This window comes from Anolis carolinensis, chromosome 5, assembly GCF_035594765.1.
Source record: "Anolis carolinensis isolate JA03-04 chromosome 5, rAnoCar3.1.pri, whole genome shotgun sequence".
NCBI classification, from domain to species: Eukaryota; Metazoa; Chordata; class Lepidosauria; order Squamata; family Dactyloidae; genus Anolis; species Anolis carolinensis.
Window position 1 is genome coordinate 82154346 of NC_085845.1, and position 21392 is coordinate 82175737.

Consider the following 21392-nt stretch of genomic DNA (forward strand, 5'->3'; position numbering starts at 1 on the left):
GCTTTTCTAAAAAGTTATGATCTCCAAAAGGTGCTTTCTCCAAAAGGTTATGAATGCTGTATTGTTGAAGGCTTTCATGGCCATTCTCACTGAGTTGCTGTGAGTCACCATGTTCCAGAAGCTTTCCCTCCTGACGTTTCGCCCACATCTGTGGCAGGCATCCTCGGAGGTTGTGAAGTATATTGGAAAAACTAAGCAAGGGAAGTTTGTATATCTGTGTGAGGTCCAGGGTGGGAGAAAGAACTCTTGTCTGTTAGAAGCAGGTGTGGATGTTGTAATTAATCACCTGATTAGCATTTGGTGGCCCTATGGCCTCAAGGCCTGGATTCTTCCTGTCTGGGAGAATCCTTTTTTGGAGGTATTAGCTATTCCTGATTGTTTCATGTCTGGAATTTCTCTGTTTTCAGAGTGTTGTTCTTTATTTACTGATATGATTTTAGAGTTTTTAATACTGATAGCCAGATTTTGTTCTTTTCCATTGTTTCCTCCTTTCCGTTGAAATTGTCCACATGCCTGTGGATTTCAGTGGCTTCTCTGTGTAGTCTGACATGGTAGTTGTTACAGTGGTCCAGCATTTCTCTGTTCTCAAATAATATGCTGATCAAATAATTATTTGATTAGCCATCAAATGCTAATCAAGGTGGTTAATTACAACATCCACACCTGCCTCCAACAGACAAGAGTTCTTTCTTACACAGATATATAAACCTCCCATGCCTAGTTTCCAACATACCTCACAACCTCTGAAGATACCTGCCACAGATGTGGGCGAAACATCAGGAGAGAAAGCTTCTAGAACATGGCCATACATCCTGAAAGACACACAGCAACCCAGTTATGGATGCTATTTCCAAAAGGCTGGAACGCAGTAGGCACATGAAATCAAATAAAGCACACAGCAGGGGCAGCTGATGCATCATTAAACACCTGAGATGAAATATGCAGTAGCTGAAGGAAACCAAACTCCTGCATGGAACAGATGCAAAGGAGAGCTGCCTGGAAGCCAACTCAGCAGCAAGCATCTCAGGCCCACCATCCCTTGAGAGGAAGGCAATCTCTGGCTATCATTCCTCGCCCATAGAGGGCCTTCGTGACGTCATTTGCTCCGGGGAACCAATCAGGCGAGGGGAACAGGTTGGCGGTGTTGCGCCCAGAGAGCTGTCCCTTCGCCTGGCTGGCCTCAAAAGCCAATGGCTGCCCACCAAACAGTGTGTGCCCTTCCCTCTCCCCTCATTCCTCACCGGACGGCGACCCTGACGGAGCTCTCCTCTTGCGCGGCCGACATGGCTCCAAGGTGGCGAGGCGAGGCAAGGCGCCTCAGGCTGTGGACCCTCCTTGTGGGCAGCGGGCAGCAGTAGCAGCAGCTCTTGACGCCATGAAGCGCGCGCACCGCGTTGCTCTGCGAGGGGCCGCTCTCGCGTGCGCGCGCACACGCTCTCCTTTCAGCTGGGCCTCACCTCCTCCTCCACCTCCTCCTCCTCTCTCCAGCCATTTTAGGTGACTGAATGGATAGGTAGCGGCTATAGGCTCCGCCCACTTCGGTCAGCCCAGCAATAAGGAAAGCTTAAATTTCCCCTCCTCGCTTGGCAGGCTGGCGACCTCAAGCCACTGCTGGCGATTCTTCCCTTCGCTTCAGCCGGCTCCGGTTCGCCGCAGCCGCAATGCGTAACCCAAGCTCGCTCCCTCTCTTGCAGCCTCTGTCCCGCTCGCTCGGTCTCAATGTGAGTCTCCTCGCCTCAGTTCCCAGGCAAAAATACACTGAAGGTGGGGGCGGAGCCACAGCCGGCTCGCGCTTGTCACTCAAGCGGGTCAGGAGAGCGCGCGCCTGACTGAGAGAGACAGAGAGCGCGCGCCCATACAAGCTCGCGCGCGCTTCAATAGCCAGCAGGTTGCTTTCAAAACTGAAAAGCGTCCGGATTACTTGCCCCGCCTCCTCACCTTCTCCCGCGCCTTCACCGTTTCAGCGAGGTGTGTGTGTTTGTATGTATATATGTATGTGTGTACATACATACATACATACATACATACACACCGTACTAGCCGTGCCCGGCCACGCGTTGCTGTGGCAGGGTTTATATACCTGTGGTATAATGTCCAGGGTGGGAGAAAGAACTTTTGTCTGTTGAAGGCAAGTATGAATTCTGAAATTAGTCATCTTGAGTACCATTTAATGGCCTTGCGGCTTCAAAGCCTAGCTGCTTCCTCACTGGGGGAATCCTTTGTTGGGAGGTGTTAGCTGGCTCAGGTTGTTTCCTGTCTGGAATTTTCAGAGTGTAGTTCTTTATTTTACTGTCCTGATTTTAGAGTTTTTAAATGGGCAGTGTTTCTTCTGCATGCGCTGTATATTGTTGTTAATTGGAGGGGGGGCTTTAAGTCCTTTTCTTTGTGTGTGTATGTTTTTTCTTTGTGGTTGTCTGTCATTGGGTAGTGAGGCATTTTGTTGTCAAATCTTGTGTTATTTGCTCCAGTGGTTTTGTTGCTAATTCGGTCCTACAAGCGGACAGTACATTTTTATAGAGAGATAGAGAGAGATATACACACATACATACATACAGGCCTGTGACCAGAAAAAAAATGGGAGGGGTTGAAACTTTTTTTCCAAGATGACTTTTCAGACCAGTGTCTCCTGATCCGGCATGAGATCTCAACAAAGCCCTGAAATTATCATCATGTGCAAAGGTTCTTCACAGGTAACAGGTCCTGAATCATTGCTCCCTCTTAAAGCCAGCTCTTGTCAGCCACAAAGAACAATAGTTTCCACAATTGGCAGAAGTTTCTTTCAGTTTTCTTCTGCTTTCTTATTTCCTTTATCATCAAGATGTTTTCTAGTGTGAATTAGCAAGAAATTTTCAGCCAAGCACAAATTGTTTTGATGGTACTGTGTTTGTTGGTGTCTACTGAAGACTTCTATTGCATTTTCCAATTGCACAAATGGTTTAATCACCAATGCACCAAGCTTCTGATGAACACTTTTGCCCCAACTTCTCCTCCAAACACCACGCCGTACTTATAGAGAGCAACTTGTACATGCAGTGAGTAGCTAACCAGGGAAATCTGCTGAACCATTTGGGTTGAAATCTTAGGTGCGTCTTCTTATCCAGAGGAAATACATATCCTGGCAACTGAGTCTGTGGATTTTGCATTAACTGAGCTTTCACTTGGTCATCAGAAACAGTCTTGTTCATATAAAGTTCAAGGCCTAACAATGACACAGTTTCTTGTCTTTGTTCCTGTTCCATAGTTTATGTTAGACAAACCAGTGGCAAATACTGCATTTTCCTCAGTCTTCACCTGCAATCTAAGTCAACCCGCCACCCGCCACTGTCCTATGCCTTAGGTTTTGCCTGCCTGCTGCCAGTAGACCAACTTGGTTGCTTCCACTATGTCAACTATTGCTGCTATTGCAATATAAATTGGTAGAAAGGTAGGTAATGACAGTGTGAATAAACAAAATTTGGTTGAGATCACGCTTGAAGTACTAGAGGGACTCAGATTTTGCTTCTCATATACTTAGCATGGGAATTTGGTTAACTAGTTGATTTTTTTTTTAACTTGGAAAATTCAGGGGTGGTTTGAACCCCTAAACCACACCCTTGGCTACATGCTTGGTGTGTATGTATATGTGTGTGTGTGTGTGTGTGTGTAAGGTAATGCTCAAGATCCTGCAAGGTAGACTCCAGCAATACATTGAGCAAGACTTGCCAAATGTGCAAGCAGGGGTTTAGAAAAGGCAGAGGAATGAGAGACTAAATTGCCAATATCTGCTGGATAATGGAGGAAGGCAGGGAATTTCAGGAAAACTTCTATTTCTGTTTTATAGATTATTCTAAAACCTTTGATGGTGTGGATCATAATGATAATAGATATCCCACCCCCTCTCCCTGAAAGGACTTGGGGTGGCTTACAACAGAAAGAATACAATGTAGTAATAGTAAACATACAACCAAATCAAACTTAAATAATACAATAATTAAAGCATAAAACATGTAAACATATTAATAACAGTACTATACAATAATACGACAAGTATGGTTCATTGCCCTGCAGGGATTTCGCCACCCTTCAATATCACTGTTGGCATGCATCTAGGATCAGCACTTTCACCATTACTATTCATACTCTGCACGGACACTGCTACAGCAGATTTGCAGACTATGCATCTCTGGACACTCCTATATGCAGATGACATAGCACTCGGCCACCAAAAACATGCAGTCCTCCAACAACAGCTTCAGACATAAAGTGATAGTCTCAATGAAAATGGACTTCAACCGAACATATCTAAAAACAGAGTATCTGGAATGTGGCCTTCAAATTGGAAATACAATTCAAATTAATGGACAAGCACTAAAAAAGGCCACCCAAAAGGCCAACCCAATATCTAGGGTCACTGGTCTCCATCTATGGTGACACAATGACAGATGTACGGTCACGAATAAATGCAGTCTGGTTGAAATGGCATTCTGTGTGACTCAAAAATGTCTGAACAACTCAAGGCTAAGATCTACACTACAGTTGTTTGCCCACTAGGCCTCTACTTATTCTGCAGAAATGTATTTGAATGCAAATCTCAATGCATATGGTGACATATCCATGTTGGTGGGTATAGGGTTGCCCACCTTGGATGTTATTACAGGTGACTGCAGAAATCCTTAGCATGAATGCCAGTGACCTCTTTACCTCTCCAGATGGTTAGCAACTCTTCCTTTTGTAAAAATCCACCATCTTCCACACCAGATGGTTCAAGATTACTCCAGTAAATCACCTATTTCACAGTTAAACAATCCTGTGTGATAAATAATACTGGGCAGAAGAGGAGTATAATATAGGGTGCTTTAGGTTGAGTGTATTCATAGGTACTGTGTTTATTACAGTTTGGCCAAAAAAAATGCAAGTACACTACAGTCATGTGCTTCAAAATGTACAAGCATAAGAATATAGAGAAATACAAGACATACAGTTCTGACAGCAATTCAGACTTCCTGCTCTCTCCCCTGAAGGGAAAAAAGGCTGGTTAGAGGATCTGTGCAGGGTTGACTGGAAGGGAGAATGGCAGCCGGGAACGGGTCAGAGCAAAGGACCAATCAGCTGCAGAGATTCCCCTTGGGAGGGCACAGTCTAGGGAAAATGAAAATATGGATCTTAGGAAACAAAACTCAAGGGACAAAGGTGCTCATCTTGGGTAATCAAGAACTTGGATGTCAATAAAAGAGGTTTAACAAATGCACATACTCTGAGCTTCTGTTTCTGCAGGCTGAAATCTCTCCGCTTCAAGTGAACCATATAGCTAGACAAACTGTTTTGGGTTTGCCTGGGCTGACATGGGAAGTCACCTATCTCTACCAACGCATAAACAATGGATCTAGTGATTACCTGGTTTGGGAAACAGCCAGAGGGGCTTATCCAGCCTTCCTGTTCTCGGGTGATTATCTTTGCTGGGCCATGGAGAGTTGATTGTCTCTGGGCTATGTCTTGATACATTTCTTGAAGCCATTTATACATTTTATATACAAAAGATAGATACACTACAGAGAAAGATATAAGTTACCCCAAAAGTCATGAAGAATAGATACAATTTATTAAAGGGTTAGACACTGTAAGGTCACCCAGTGGGTTTCCATGGCCAAGTGGGGATTGGAGCCCTGGTCTATAGAATCATAATCCAATGTTCAAACAAGCTCATAATAGAATAGAATATAATAAACAAAGGACAAATGATAGTCTATAATAGACTAGATGTTGTGCACATACTCTGAAACCTTATAAAGAACTATTCAAAAATGTCTTAGATCTAGAAACTATCAGCAATATTGGTTATGTTCAAAACTTCACTGCAGTGAGATTTTAGAGCCAAAACACACACTGTTTTTAACACATACCAGAAGCTATGGCAGCAAAATATTTTCCTTTTGTTACTTATAGTAAGTCGACCCTACTGGAGTCCTATCATGGACCTATTTGTTTTCCCCCCATGGAGCAACTTCAGGAGGGAACTTTGGAGAAACCAATCCTTGAGAAAGAAGTAAGAGTCCACACTGGCTGGGGGCCAGTGTGATGGTCCCAATCCAGTTCTCTATCCCAGTGGCTGCATCAAAATATTCAATTTTGGGGGTAACTAGAAACATATTCTAGAGCAGTGGTTCTCAACCTGTGGGTCCCTAGATGTTTTGGCCTTCAGCTCCCAGAAATCCTAACAGCTGGTAAACAGGCAGGGATTTCTGGGAGTCGTAGTCCAAAACACCTGGAGACCCACAGGTGGAGAACACTGTTATTAAGGTATAGCTATGTCAGTTTGTTGACAAAACCAAGTATTGTTTCAATCCAGCTCTTAACTCATTCAATATTTTGAGTTGCTAACTGGAGATGGGGTTTCGTTTAGGAAGTAAGAGGCTGAGACATCCATTAAGCGCATTAGGAAAGGCAACCGGGGGTTTCTGCAGAAAAGCCTTTAAGCTTCAATAATTTCTCCTTCATATGCCAACTGTTTGTTCAGAAATATCATTACATCAACATTTACAGTCTTTCCAAATGCCATGTATTATAATGTTCTTAAGGAAACTTTTCAAGGGCCTCAATGCATTAAGGCAGTAAAGGGTTTGCTGAAACAAGTGCATTTGGGATTGTAGCCAGAACTAATATTTTCACATCTGTAGAGCTTACATAACACTTACTGTTCAAAGATCTCACAAACGGTTGACAAATATGTATTCCTTAGGCTTATACCTTTGCACATTTTTAAATAAAACTGCCTAGATTCACATTTACCCAGAAATTTTACATTATGAATTTAATGTTACATTTTATTAGTATTAGTATTTTAATCTTTGTGTATATTTTTAGTCCATATAGTTTAATGATTTTGTGTTTTGTCTGTGTGATGAGAAGCAAGTAACAAAATTTATCATGACAATGATGATGCTGATAGTGATATTATAATGGCAATGATGGTAATGATACTATAACTCCATTGCCATGGACAGATACACAAAGTACTATGGATTTCATTAACCAGACCTCCTCCTATGTCTTCAAACAACTGCCCAAAATACATCTGATGAAACAGTTTGTTACATTGTTTACATGCCATAGAAAGCTTCTGAACTCAGAATTAGGAACTCTATCTGTGTATAGGAACTGTATGTAGATGAATAAATATAGATCAGATCCTCAGATGCTTTAATCAGAAGTCTATAAAGTGTAATTAAATATATGGAGCTGTATGTGGTATTGTAACAGAGTGACCTTCTGCCTTCGGTGTCAGGGTCAATCTGGGAGAGAGCACAATCAAATAAAGAGAACCAAACACAAAGATACCAACAAATAGATGCAACTCAAATAAGACATTGGACACAAGAACCAGAACTCAGCAATATTAATTAAAAAGTACTTTAAATATTAGGTAAAAAGTACATCATTCCAGAGATTAGCACTCAAGTTTGAAGGATGAATATTACCAGACGTGTTATTACCAGCTCTGAAATAATTAATTGAACTTTTCAAAAAATGTGTATCTGAACATTGTCCATTAGTGCAAATGCTCATAAGCTACCTCTGTTAGAAATTAGTAATTTGTTATTTTCAGTGAGCATAGTTATTAGAAATGGCCCTTAAAGGTCTTAACAACTAAATCAGAATTTAGTTCTTAAATTATTATATTGGAGCATTCAGTTGCTAAACCTTTAAAAATGCAAATATTGAACTACATAATCTTACAGGAGAATTCTGTTACTCATTTGTGGAACTGTGGCCATTACCTCCTTGATATAACCATTTGCTATATCCAAAGTCACAGCAATATGGCAAGCGGCAATGATAAAAAAAAATTGTAATATAATCAGATTTTTATCAGTAAAGTCTGTTTTGCAAACAGTCCCTTAAAAAAAAAATAAAAGAGGTGCAAATGGCCTACACAGAATTATAGAATCATAGGGTTGGAAGAGACCTCGTGGGCCATCCAGTCCAACCCCCTACCTAAGCCAGATGTAGAATCATAGAGTTGCAAGAGACCTCGTGGGCCATCCAGTCCAACCTCCTGTCAAAAAGCAGGAAAATCGCATTCAAAGCACCCCTGACAGATGGCCATCCAGCCTTTGTTTAAAAGCCTCCAAAGAAGGAGCCTCCACCACACTCCAGGGCAGAGAGTTCCACTGCCGAACAGCCCTCACAGTGAGAAAGTGCTTCTTCATGTTCAGGTGGAAACTCCTTTCCCGTAGTTTGAAGACATTGTTCTGCGTCCTAGTCTGCAGGGCAGCAGAAAACAAGCTTGCTCCCTCCTCCCTATGATTTTCCTTCACACATTTATACATGGCTATCATGTCTCCTCTCAGCCTTCTCTTCTGCAGGCTAAACATGCCCAGTTCTTTCAGCCGCTTCTCATAGGGCTTGTTCTCCAGACCCTTGATAATTTTAGTCGCCAAAATCCCATTGGCATTTTTTGCCGCTGTATCACATTGTTGACTCATGTTTAACATGTTTTCAACCCAGGCGTTCCCCTTCCTGTATCTTTGCATTTCATTTTTTCTGTCTAAGTGGAGTATCTTGCATCTGTCCTTGTTGAACTTCATTTTGTTAGTTTTGGCCCATCTCTGTAATCTGTTAAGATCGTTTTGACTTCTGCTCCTGTCTTCTGGAGTATTAGCTATCCTTACCAATTTGGTGACATATGCAGACTTGGTGATCATGCCTTCTAGCCCTTCATCTAAGTCATTAATAAAGATGTTGAACAGAACCAGGCCCAGGACAAAACTCTGTGGCACTCCACTCGTCACTTCTTTCCAGGATGAAGAGGAAGCATTGGTGAGCACTCAGTGTTCACAAACACAGCCAAATAGTAAATCATAGAATCAGAATTTCTAGGAGGTATCTGACTTTTAGAAGATTGTTTTGATCCCTAAATTTTTGGGTGCTCCATCCCCATTCTAATTTTTTTTACAGAGAGTATTTTTTTCTGTGTCAGGGGTAACTTGAGAAACTGCAAGTTGCTTCTGGTGTGAGAGAATTGGCCATCTGAAAGGACATTGCCCTGGGGACACCCGGATGTTTGTTTACCATCCTTGTGGGAGACTTCTTTCATGTCCCTGCATGGAGAGCTGGAACTGACAGAGGGAGCTCACCAGCTCTTCCCAGATTTGAGCCGCTGACCTATTGGTCAGCAGTCCTGCTGGCACAATGGTTTAACCCATCTCATCACTGGGGGTTCCAGAAAGTAAATCAACATACATAAACCATTCATGGGCATCTTGCCGATCTTCCACCTAACATCAGGCATCACATCTAAAAGAGCTGCCAAGCTTACTGATAGTAAACCTAATGCCAGAGATTGTACAAGAGCCTTCTCAGATAAACAATTTCAGAATAATTAGCTGACAGAGTGTGCCTAGTAAAAGAAAAGTTTTAACTACTTAGACTCTCACAATTAGAAAAAATGCCTTGTTCACTATAACTATTGCAAGCTACAAATATCTATTTTATGATGTTCTGCACTAAAAGGATTGGAATAAATCACATCATGATGACTACTATGACTGATTCACTTGGTGTAAAGAGTACAGTTCAATAAAAGCCAGTGAAAATTAGAGGATGCAGGTATTTCCTGGTTGCGTTTAAGTACTACATGGCTCTTTTCATTCTGAGCATTATAAGTAAAACCTGAAAATCAGTATGTTCCACAATGTAACCTTGTCATAACTTTGATTTAATTGTCTCACAGTTTGGATCATCAGCAAATCCATGCACATTGTGAGGAGACAGCATTGGCCACCACACCTTAAGGCATCAGGCTTGCTTAGGAGTAGCGGCGGGGCCAGCCATGTGGCATGCAACTCTCTCTCCTACCTACATTTTGTTGTCACCTTCCAGCCCCTAATGCCTGAAGCAACTACCTCCCTCTGCTTAATCGCTGGGGCAGAATTGGCAGCAGAGAAATTCAGAGCATATTTCTGAACCCTTTTTGACATGGGTTCTGACCTAGTTGTGCAAAAGTGACAACTTAAATTGCCCTGTTGGATTGTGTTTGCTTGGAGATTGCTGGGGGCCATGACTATATTAATCTTGCTGGACATCTCTAGCTTTGTTAAGAGCGGACAGCATGGTTCCTTCTTATTGAAGGAACTAGTGGAAGTCATTTTGGAACCATTGGCAATCACCTTTGAGACTTACTGGAGAACGGGAGAAGTCCCAGCAGATTGGAGGAGGGCAAATGTGATCCCTATCTTCAAGAAGGGAAAAAAGGCTGACCCAAACAATTACTGTCCGGTCAGCCTCACGTCGATACAAGGCAAGATTTTGGAAAAGATAATTAAGGAAGTGGTCTGCAAACACTTAGAAAGGAATGTGGTCATCGCTAATAGTCAACATGGATTTATCAAAAACAAGTCATGCCAGACTAATGTGATCTCTTTTTTTGCGAGAGTTACAAGCTGGGTAGATGCAGGGAATGCTGTGGATGTAGCCTATCTGGATTTCAGTAAGGCCTTCAACAAGGTCCCCCATGACCTTCTGGCACACAAACTAGTCAAATATGGTTTAGGCAAAAGAGAATCTGTAATTGGCTAAGCGAATGAACTCAAAGGGTGCTCACCAATGCGTCTTCTCCATTCTGGAAAGAAGTCACGAGTGGAGTGCCGCAGGGTTCCGTACTGGGCCCGGTTCTGTTCAACATCTTTATTAATGACTTATATGAAGGGCTAGAAGGCACGATCATCAAGTTTGCAGATGACACCAAATTGGGAGGGATAGCTAACACTCCAGAAAACAGGAGCAGAATCCAAAACGATCTGAATAGATTAGAGAGATGGGCCAAAACTAACAAAATGAAGTTCAACCAGGACAAACGCAAGATACTCAGGCAGAAAAAATGAAATGCAAAGATACAGGATAGGGGGCACCTGGCTCAACAGCAGTACGTGTGATGCGGAGGCGAAAAAAGCCAATGGGATTTTGGTCTGCATCAATAGGAATATAGTGTCTAGATCCAGGGAAGTCATGCTACCCCTCTATTCTGCCTTGGTCAGACCACACCTGGAATCACATTGTGTCCAGTTCTGGGCACCGCAAGTGAAGGGAGATGTTGATAAGCTGGAAGGTGTCCAGAGGAGGGCGACTAAAATGATCAAGGGTCTGGAGAACAAGCCCTATGAGGAGCGGTGGAAAGAGCTGGGCATGTTTAGTCTGCAGAAGAGAAGGCTGACAGGAGACATGATGGCTTAGGTAACAGGATGATCCTGAAGGAGCCACATATCTTAGAATGCATCTCTCACATATGCCTCTCTCCCTTGTATATATCAACTGCTCTGCTATTTCACAATCAGACATGGGTTGCAGCTAAGCATCAGTGCAAAGCTACAAACATAAATAACAAGGAGTGGATTATCAGAGATTGCTCAAAAGTGAGGAATTTGTTTATATTATACATGACTCTTTCATGGGAATATTATTTTGTTTTGCTTTTCAATATTTATTTAATCTCAGTGCAGCTGCTGCTGCTGCTGCTGCTTCTGTTTATTTATACCCAGCTTTTTCTCCCTACAACAGATACTTCAAGTGGTTCACAATAAAACCAGTGCAATACAATTTAAAACCTAAAAATATACAAACATTAAAATAGAATTAAATATAAATGGTTTTAAAAACAGTTAAAATTCTTAAAACATATTCAAAGTTGTTTTCCATGTCAATTCTTTTGTTTACTGGACTATTTTTTAACTTAAAAAAAGATGCATTACAAAGGCATCACCATAACAACAAAAACAACAACAATAACAATAAACTTTATTTATAGGCTGCCCTATTTTTCCAGGAGAACAATGATATTGTTCACTGATTCATCTTGTTTACATCGTTGCTGTCGAAAAGGCAATTTTAAAAGGCAGTCAGGGAAAAGTGGTTAATGTTTAAAATCTCTCTATTCTTAATTGTGAAACAAACAAAAGTAGCACAAAAGTAACAACTGGAAGTAACTGGTCATTTAGTCTATTGAGAAACTTTTATCAATAGGAAAGAGAAGTCTAGAGCAAGAAGGCATGCGGTTATCACCCCAGGGTGCACTTTTATGGGGAGTTACATCACACCTGGTTTTAAAGCTGCAGAAGGTAGCCAAATATTAACCATATGTTTTAAGAGGGGGAAAGGAGCGTGGTGCTGCTTGTGCATGTCTTGAAAGCTAAAGCATGCCTTTAAAAATGTAAAAAAAATACTATGGGATAACTGTCCTCTCTACTGAGAAGTGAGGAAGGAAAAGTCAGCGAAGAAGAATTAAATCAAAAAGGGGGAATGGTTAAGAAGGAAATGCCCACATGGTTCAAATCTGAGGGAAGAAATGTAAAAAGCTCTACCTTCACATAGAAAAGCCTTTGCCAGTTTGCTCCATCTTAGAATAAGGCATTACTGTAAGCAAAAACTAATGAATGGAAGGAAGATTTCAGTACTATCTTCACGCTCTGAAGCTCAGAGTGTAATACATATACAGTAGAGTCTCACTTATCCAACCCTCGCTTATCCAACGTTCTGGATTATCCAACGCATTTTTGTAGCCAATGTTTTCAATATATCTTGATATTTTGGTGCTAAATTCGTAAATACAGTAATTACTACATAGCATTACTGCATATTGAACTACTTTTTCTGTCAAATTTGTTGTATGACATGATGTTTTGGTGCTTAATTTGTAAAATCATAACCTAATTTGATGTTTAATAGGCTTCTCCTTAATCTCTCCTTATTATCCAACATATTCGCTTATCCAACATTCTGCCGGCCCGTTTATGTTGGTTAAGTGAGACGCTACTGTACTTGGAGTTGCACCCTCCATGTGTTTTTTAGTACAATACTTACAAGCCTCAGTGATCCTGGAAATTGAAGTCTACAACAACTATAGGGCTGAAGTCTGAGAAGTACTAGTCTTGAAAATCCTACCATTTGGCCCATGCACTTCAAAGAGACCATCATTTGATGGCAAGATCAATACATCACTTGTTCAGAACATCTCCGCTTAAATAGTCCTTGTACATAAAGCCCTATATCATTTGGAACCAACATATCTCAAGAACAATTTACTCTGATATAAACTAATCTGTTTGGAATGTAAATGTTGTCCAAGGAGGCAAATTGTATGAGAAGCCAGCAGTGTGAATACATCCTAAAAGTTTAGAGACAGTGCTGGTCGCCTTGGTGGATCTATTTATAGTATCAGAAGTGAACTGAGGGTACAGTTGTAATGTATTTAAAAACACAAACAAACTTAAAAACTTGGTATTATACTAAATGTCCTTTGACCAGTAGCTGGCCACTTGGAGTGTCTCTGGCGTTGCTGTAAGAAGGTCCTCCATAGTGCATGTGGCAGGGCTCAGACTGCATTGTAATAGGTGGTCTGTGGTTTGCTCTTCTCCACACCCGCATGTCGTGGACTCCACTTTGTAGCCCCATTTCTTAAGGTTGGTTCTGCATCTCGTGGTGCCAGAACACAGCCTATTCAGCACACTCCAAGTTGCCCAGTCTTCTGTGTGCCCAGGAGGGAATCTCTCATTTAGTATCAGCCATGGATTGAGGTTCTGGGTTTTAACCTGCCACTTTTGGGCTCTTGCTTGCTGAGGTATCTCTGTAGATCTTAGAAAACTATTTCTTGATTTAAGGCATTGGCATGCTTGGTGATATCCGAACAGGGGATGGGCCGGAGATGTCAATGCCTTGGTCCTTTCATTGCTGGCTGCTACTTCCCGGTGGACATCAGATAGTTTAATACCAGCTAAAAAGTATAATTTCTCCAGCAGTGGAGAGCGCAGACATCCTGTGATAATGAGGCATGTCTCATTAAGAGCCACATCCACTGCTTTAACATGGTAAGATGTATTCCACACTGAGCATGTGTATTCAGCCACAGAGTAGCAAAGTGCAAGGGCAGATGTCTTCACTATACCTGGTTGTGATCCTCAGATTGTACCAGTCAGCTTTCATACGATATTATTTTGAGCACCCACTTTTTGCTTGATAGTCAGGCAATTCTTATAAGTCAGAGTACAGTCCAGGGTAACTCCTAAGTATTTTGGTGTGCTGTAATGCTCTAGTGGGATTCCTTCCCAGGTAATCCTTAGAGCTGCTTGTCTGTTCTTAAGGTGAAAAGCACACATTTGCGTTTTAGATGGATTAGGGATGAGCTGGTTTTCCCTGTAATAGGCAGTAATACCACCTACAGCTTCAGAGAGCTTAACCATTTCCTTGCTGGATGACCTATGTAGAGAGCTAGAAAGGGGAAATGTATCCCTGTTGGTTCTCCTGAACCTCTCAGTGGCTCTCAATTGTATTCTTATGGGTCGTCTCACTGAGATTGGATTGGGACTATGAAGCACTGCTGGGGGACTCCTATTTGAACCCCTGGACGTTGACCTGTGGAGTACTTCAGGGTTCCATTTTGTCCCTCATGCTGTTTAACATATACATGAAACTGCTTGGAGAGATCATCTGCAATTTTGGAGTATGCTACTACCTGTATGCAGATGACACCCCACTCTACTACTCCACCTAACGTTAAGGAAACTGTCCTGACCTTAAACCAGTGCCGGTCATCAATAATGGACTGAATGAGGGCAAACAAATTGAAACAGTTGCAAAACAAAATAGGGATCCAGCCTGTGCTGAATGGGGTCTCACTCCCCTGAAGACACAGGTCCTCAGTTTGGGGGTCCTCCTGGACTCAGTGATGAACCTGGAGGCCCAGGTATTGGCAGTGGCCAGGAGGGTTTTTGCACAATTAAAATTTGTGCACCGGCTGCGCCCATTCCTTGAGAAGCCAGATCTGGACACGGTGGTACATGCCTTAGTTACACCTCACCTGGATTACTGTAATGCACTCTACGTGGGGCTGTCTCTGAAGAGTGTTTGGAAACTTCAACTGGTTCAAAGAGCTGCAGCTAGGTTGTTGCTAACTAGCGGACAACCCCCCTGTTGCAGTAGTTCCACTGGCTACCAGTCTGTTTCCAGGCACAATTCAAAGTGCTGGTTATGACCTTTAAATCCTCAGCTGGTTCAGGTCCAGCTATTTGGCTGACTGCATCTCCCTGTACGAACCTGCCCAGGCCCTGAGATCTTCAGGAGAGGCCTTTCGCCCAGTCCCACCTCCATCTCAAACCTGGTTGGTGGGAACAAGACAGCGGATCTTCCTTCTCGGTGGCTTCCCCTCGACTCTGGAACTCCCTGCCCAGGGAAGCCAGAATGGCCCCTTCCCTGCTGTTGTTTCTTTTTATTCAGACAGGATTTTCAAGATTATGGTGTTTAAGATCTAGTCAGGGGATGCTGTGGTATTCAACTATTTTGATGGATTTTAGCTGTGGTTTTTTTAGTGCTGGTTGTGTTTAATTCTATTATAATTTTGCATATTTATATATTTTAAATTGTATACTAATGCTTTTATGTCAAGCCGCTTTGAGACCCCTTTGGGGAGATAAAATGGTGTATAAACAAATATAATAAATACATACATACATACATACATTTCCTATTTTTGCCTATGGACAATTGCTGTTCATAGAACCCATAGCAGCAAATTACAGTGATATTAGAAAATACAAGTACGATGTTAAAAGCTGAGGGAAACTAATAGTGCTCGAAGAAAGTCTTCAGTGTTTCCATTTATTTCTAGATAATATTTTTGAATCATGAGATAAAAACATGCTTAAAATAGTCTCCAAAATAATGGATGGATAAATGGATGCTCCTTTTAAATTGTGATGTAGTTTTCATTCTCGGCATTTCAGATAAACCTTTGGATACTTCCGTAATGCTACCCATGGATATTTCCGTAACACTATTTAAATCATTTAAAAGTCTACACTGCGGTTCTCTTTTATATTTCTCAGGAAATGGCCAGAGGCCACAATTGCATCCATAATTTAAAAGGCTGCCAAGAATAGCATAGTGCATCTTCCTATCCATATACCATAAATGACTCAGCTCCTCTGTGAGTTTGTTTGCATACATCAGTGCATCCAGTATGCTCTGATGTGTGCACATCTTAACCTAGAGAAAGAAATGTTGTTGGTGGAGGGTATTAGTCCTTTTAGTTTGGGGTAAGGTTTCCTCTGAAATCTCAACTTTTCAGCTTTCGCATGCTCTTGAATGCTCACTTGGATGCAGGTGGAGCAAGGAAACAATATTATCATTTTGTATGAGTTTTCCTTTGAAACAGTAGTGGCTGATGGTGTCCAGGTTGGTGCGGTGAGGGTCCACTCAAAGTTATCACAGTGTTAGTGAATCTACTTTTGGTCTTAGTTTTAATTAAGCCATGTGAGGTATCGAACACTATCTTTGAATAGATTCAGAACCATGGGTAGCTCCTTTGCCCTTCTAGATATAGGACTTCATCACATTGAGCTGGAGAAAATGAGGAAAAGCAGGGGAAAAGGTGGAATTTCATAGGGTTCTGTCTTTAAAGAAGACAAAAAAAATTACTCACTCCCATCACACTAAGATTGCCTCCTGCAGCTTCTAACTCAGAGTTTCTCAACCTGGGAGTTCAGACCTCTATGGTGGGTTGCAAGGTGGTGTCAGAGGGATCACCAAAGACCATCAGAAAACACATATTCACAGTGCTCTCTGGAGGTAGGTGAACTACATCTCCCCTAAATCACTGTCAATTCCTCCCAAATCCCTCCAGTATTTTCTGTTGATCATGGGGGTTCTGTGTGGGAAGTCTGGACCAATTCTACCATTGGTGGGGTTCAAGGGGTTCTTTGATTGTAGGTGAACTATAAATCCCAGCAACTAAAACTCCTAAATGTCAAGGTCTATGATCTCCAAACTCCACCAGTGTTCACATTTAGGTATATTGAGTATTCATATCAAGTTTGGTTCAGATCCATCATTGTTTGAGTCCACAGTGCTCTTTGGATGTAGGTGAACTCAACTCCCAAACTCAAGTTCAAGGCCCACCAAACCCTTCCAGTATTTTCTGCTGGTCATGGGAGTTCTGTGTGCCAAGTTTGGCTCACTTCCATTGTTGGTGGGGTTCAGAATGCTCCTTGATTGTAGGTGAACTATAAATCCCAGCAACTACAACTCCCAAATTACAAAATAATCCCCCCCCAACCCCACCAGTATTCAAATTTGGCACATCAGGTATTTGTGCCAAATTTGGTCCAATAAATGAAAATACATCCTGCATATCAGATATTTACATTACAATTCATAACAGTAGAAAAATTACAGTTATGAAGTAGCAACAAAAATAATTTTATGGTTGGGGGTCACCACAACATGAGGAACTGTATTAAGGGGTTGCGGCATTAGAAAGGTTGAGAACCACTGTTCTAACTCAACCATCTGTTTAATTCCCTTCACATGAGCAGGCGAAAATATCAATTTCAAGGTTACCAACACACTGTTTCAAACATCATTTAAGACAGCACTGACTTCAAATCCCTTAAACTGAAATAGAAGCACCTCTCTTAAGGTGACGCTGGGGTCATTGGCACTCAAGACCCTTCCACTGAAACAGAAGCACCTTTCTTAAAGTGGCACTTTCCCTGGGGTCATTTGCACTAAGATTTCCTCCCATTGTCCCGCCAGGATTTCGATTGTTCATATATATCTTTTCAAAAAACACCACCCCAGATCGTAGGAAGTGGTTTTAAATTAACCTTCATATTTCCCAGAGCCTTTGCATTGGCAATCGTAAGAAGTGATTTTAAATTTACCCTTTCCCCAAGCCTTTGAACTGGTGATCTGAGGAAATGGGCATTTCAGCTTCTCGCACACACAGCATCATTGTTTTATTTACAAGTGGGTAACAAAAGCGGGCAACAGTGATTAATATCACTCTGGGAAATTAGCCATTTGGCCCATCTCTATGTGGATAATTTAAAAATAAATCACATGCCAATCGACTCAGGAAGCATTGGAAACACCAACACTTTAGAAACGGCAAAATATCTCACCCCCACAGTTGACACTTGCATCCTGTGAAGGACACAGTGGGTTGCCATTTCTTAAATTTGTAGAAACGCTGATTTTATTGTGTGTGATGAAGTCATTTATTATTTTACTAGCTGTGCCTGGCCACACGTTGCTGTGGCAAAGTGGTGGTGGTATTGGTTAAAAATTGTTGTGGAATTTTTATTTGACGTTATTTGTATTTTTAAATTATTTGTATTGTAAGTTATCTTTTTATTTATTATATTTTATTATTTCCTTGTATTATTTTTAGTTGTTTTCTGTTATTATAGTATTTTATTGTATTAATTTTTTAGTGTTTTTAATTATTTTTAGTGTTTTTTATTATTTTTATTGGGTTGCTAGGAGACCAAGTGGGCGGAGCTTAGCCTTCTAACTGGCAGCAATTGGATAAAAGCAATTATTCCTCTCCCTCTAATTAGGACTTTATTTTTCTTTTCTTTTTGTTGTATCAACCTAGAGGCGTGGATGATGGGTTGTGTTGTCAAATTTCGAGGTTGGGGGGCCTGTAGTTTTGTTGTTTTGTTGGTCGCCGTGATGCCATCACTCTTTTATATATATAGATTATTTATTTACAGCATTTATATTCCTCCCTTCTCACCCCGAAGGGGACTCAGGGCGGATCACATTACACATATAGCCAAACATTCAATGCCTTTTAACATAGAACAAAGACAAGACAAGCATGGCTCCAAGCAGGCCTCTAACTCATGACCTCCTGGTCAGAGTGATTCATTGCAGTGATTCATTGCAGTTGCTCTCCAGCCTGCGCCACAGCCCGAGCCATGAGGGCCCCCATCACACAGTTATAGTCCTATGATTCCAATGTAAGTGGTAACATGGAAACATGGAAAGAAATTGGTCAGGCACTAGAGTCGTCTGGATCAAATGCTCCTCCTTATGGATTCTGTAAGGCACAACCTTTGTCTGTTAGGATCCCCTTCATACTATCACTATGATTCCATTTTAGCTAAGTGCAATCTTAGTGATAGTGTTAAAAGGGTCCCTAAAAGCCAAGAGGGGTTCATTGCTCTGCGGACATGGGACTTACCAGCTACTGAGATACATTTGGTACAAATGTAGCTCTTTCTTGTCAGAGCTTAGCCCTAGGACCTGCACTGTTTTTAAAAATCATATCTCATAGCTGTCTTGATCCTGACGCACCACATAGAATACCTTTAGCAGCGAATGTGCTTCCTTTAGGCTTTAATGCAATATCCCAAAAATCACTTCTTGTTCCACAGTTTCCAGGAAAATCTGGCATGTTCCTGTGTGTTGTTACATGTGCATAATCTAGATCAGGTGGCTTCAGGGGAAAGCGGTGGGAACGGTTGCTGGGGTGGTGAGCATTACTGTTTTTGTTTACATCTCCATTGCTACTTGCTATGTAACATCACAGATCCCTTTATTATTATTTTTCTGTGAATGCCACAGTCCCAGTTAAGCCCAGGGAAGGATGGTTTACTCACAACAAAGTGGGCGGAGGATCACTCCCCTTCCCTTTGCTGTAGCAGTGGGAGAGGAGCATGCCACCATTGCAGAAGCACGCTTAAGCGAGGAGCAACCACTTGACCCCATATAAACCAGTTACTCCCATGTAAACCACTAAAAATGATAGTGTTGTCGAAGGCTTTCATATCCAGAATCACTGGGTTGCTGTGAATTTTTTGGGCTGTATGACCATATTCCAGTAGCATTCTCTCCTGATGTTTCAACTACATCTGTGGGTGGCATCTTCAGAGGTTCTATTGGCAGAGAAGCAAGTGGGGTGTTTATATATCTGTGGACCATCCAGAGTGGGAGAAAGCACCCTTGTCTGCTTAAAGCAAATGAGAATATTACCATCGGCAAACTTGACTAGCATTGAGTAGCCATGAAGGTGAGGGAATCTGCCTAGAGATAGCCTGGCCTCTGTTGCCTGGAAGCATCCTCTATTTGAGAGGTGTTAACTGGCACTTGATTGCTTGCTGTCTTGGGTCCTCCTGTTTCTGAGTGATGTTCACTACTTACTTTCTTGATTCTGATGTTTTTAATACATATAACCAGGTTTTGTTCATTTTCATAGTTTCCTCCTTTCTGTCAAAATTGTCCATATGCCATTGAAATCCACAAGCACATGGACAAAATGAAAAAGAAAAAAAAACAGGATAGTAGATTTGTGTGAAGCCTAAAGGAGTGAATTGATGACTAACCGGATAGGATAGGATTGATATTATAAGTAGGCCTTGTGCTAGTGGGCTGAATTCGGGACAGCCTCAGCGCTGAATAATCTGAATTATAACACAGTTATTCTGATATTGTAGAAATACTGAAAGATAACATATAGTGCCAACCCTGAAATGTCTCCACTGCTTTATTTTCCTGCCCCATTTCATAGCTAGGAACTCAGTCTTGCTCTGTAATTTGTCTTTTGTTGACTAAATTGTTCTAAATTGCAATCACTGTTTCTCAGCTTTATGGATAAGGTGTCATGAAGAGAAACTGAAAAAAAGAATCCTGTGTAACTTTAGAAAAAAGATAAAGAAGATGGAATAAAATTAAATCACATCCTACTACTCTAGTATTCCATAACATGCCAATATCATATGAACTACCAGATGATTGCTCTCTTCTCGACACAGTTTTAATTGCTGACCAGAAGACTTCTCCATTTCAGCTTTTCTCTACAAGAACACAAACCATGCTACCAGGCATGTCCCAGCAGTTACACAACCTGAAAGTTGCCTCAAGTGTGCTATTACCCAACACATGAAGGTTTTCATAATACACCTTTCTATACACAAACGTCAACACCTCGTCATTTTTCATCCACACCCACTGCACGGTTTGGTTTAACAAAATGGTTTGGGAATGGTATACACTTTCAGTATGCCAAGCACATCCTGAATGCTTGCCTGTATGAGAAGATACTTCCCTGTATAATGATAATCCAGAGTATCCCCTGATGACATTGTGTTGCTTAAAGACATTGGAGAGGAGTTTCTGTATTTAAAGAGTCATTAGGTAAAGGTAGAGGTTTTCCCTGACATTGAGTCTAGTCATGTCCGACTCTGGGAGTTGGTACTCATCTCCATTTCTAGGCCAAAGAGCCGGTGTTGTCCGTAGACACCTCCAAGGTTATGTGGCCGGCATGACTGCATGGAGCGCCATTACCTTTCCGTGGAAGTGGTACCTATTGATCTACTCACATTTGCATGTTTTCGAACTGCTAGGTTGGCAGAAGCTGGGGCTAATAACGGGAGCTCACTCCTGTTCCCCGGATTCGAACTGTGAACCTTTCAGTCAGCAAGTTCAGCAGCTCAGCAGTTTAGTCCGCTGTGTCACTGGGGTCATATGAAAAATAGCTGGAAATATCTCAGTCTCTTTCAGAGTTCACATAAACAATGTAGATGCTTGCATTGTGGAAATCTAGTATGGCACTCCATGGAGTCATGCCGGCCACATGACCTGAA

General features: G+C 41.7%; 1 protein-coding gene and 1 long non-coding RNA gene across 13 annotated transcripts in view; one reads left to right on the top strand and one right to left on the bottom strand.

Annotated features, from left to right (window-relative positions):
* The window catches only part of kif21a (kinesin family member 21A), a 133580-nt gene extending 131911 nt beyond the window's left edge, over positions 1-1669 (bottom strand). For all 11 annotated transcript variants that reach the window (XM_008111603.3, XM_008111602.3, XM_008111608.3 and 8 more), the window contains exon 1: positions 1242-1669. In XM_008111603.3, coding sequence (XP_008109810.1) covers positions 1242-1285 — 44 coding nt within the window. In that variant the 5' untranslated portion in view covers positions 1286-1669. The remainder of the gene's footprint in view (positions 1-1241) is intronic.
* A 94-nt stretch (positions 1670-1763) lies between these two features.
* The window catches only part of LOC134299299 (uncharacterized), a 51066-nt gene continuing 31437 nt past the window's right edge, over positions 1764-21392 (top strand). For both annotated transcript variants that reach the window (XR_010006483.1, XR_010006484.1), the window contains exons 1-2: positions 1764-3424; positions 5254-5422. This is a non-coding gene — a long non-coding RNA (uncharacterized LOC134299299). The remainder of the gene's footprint in view (positions 3425-5253; positions 5423-21392) is intronic.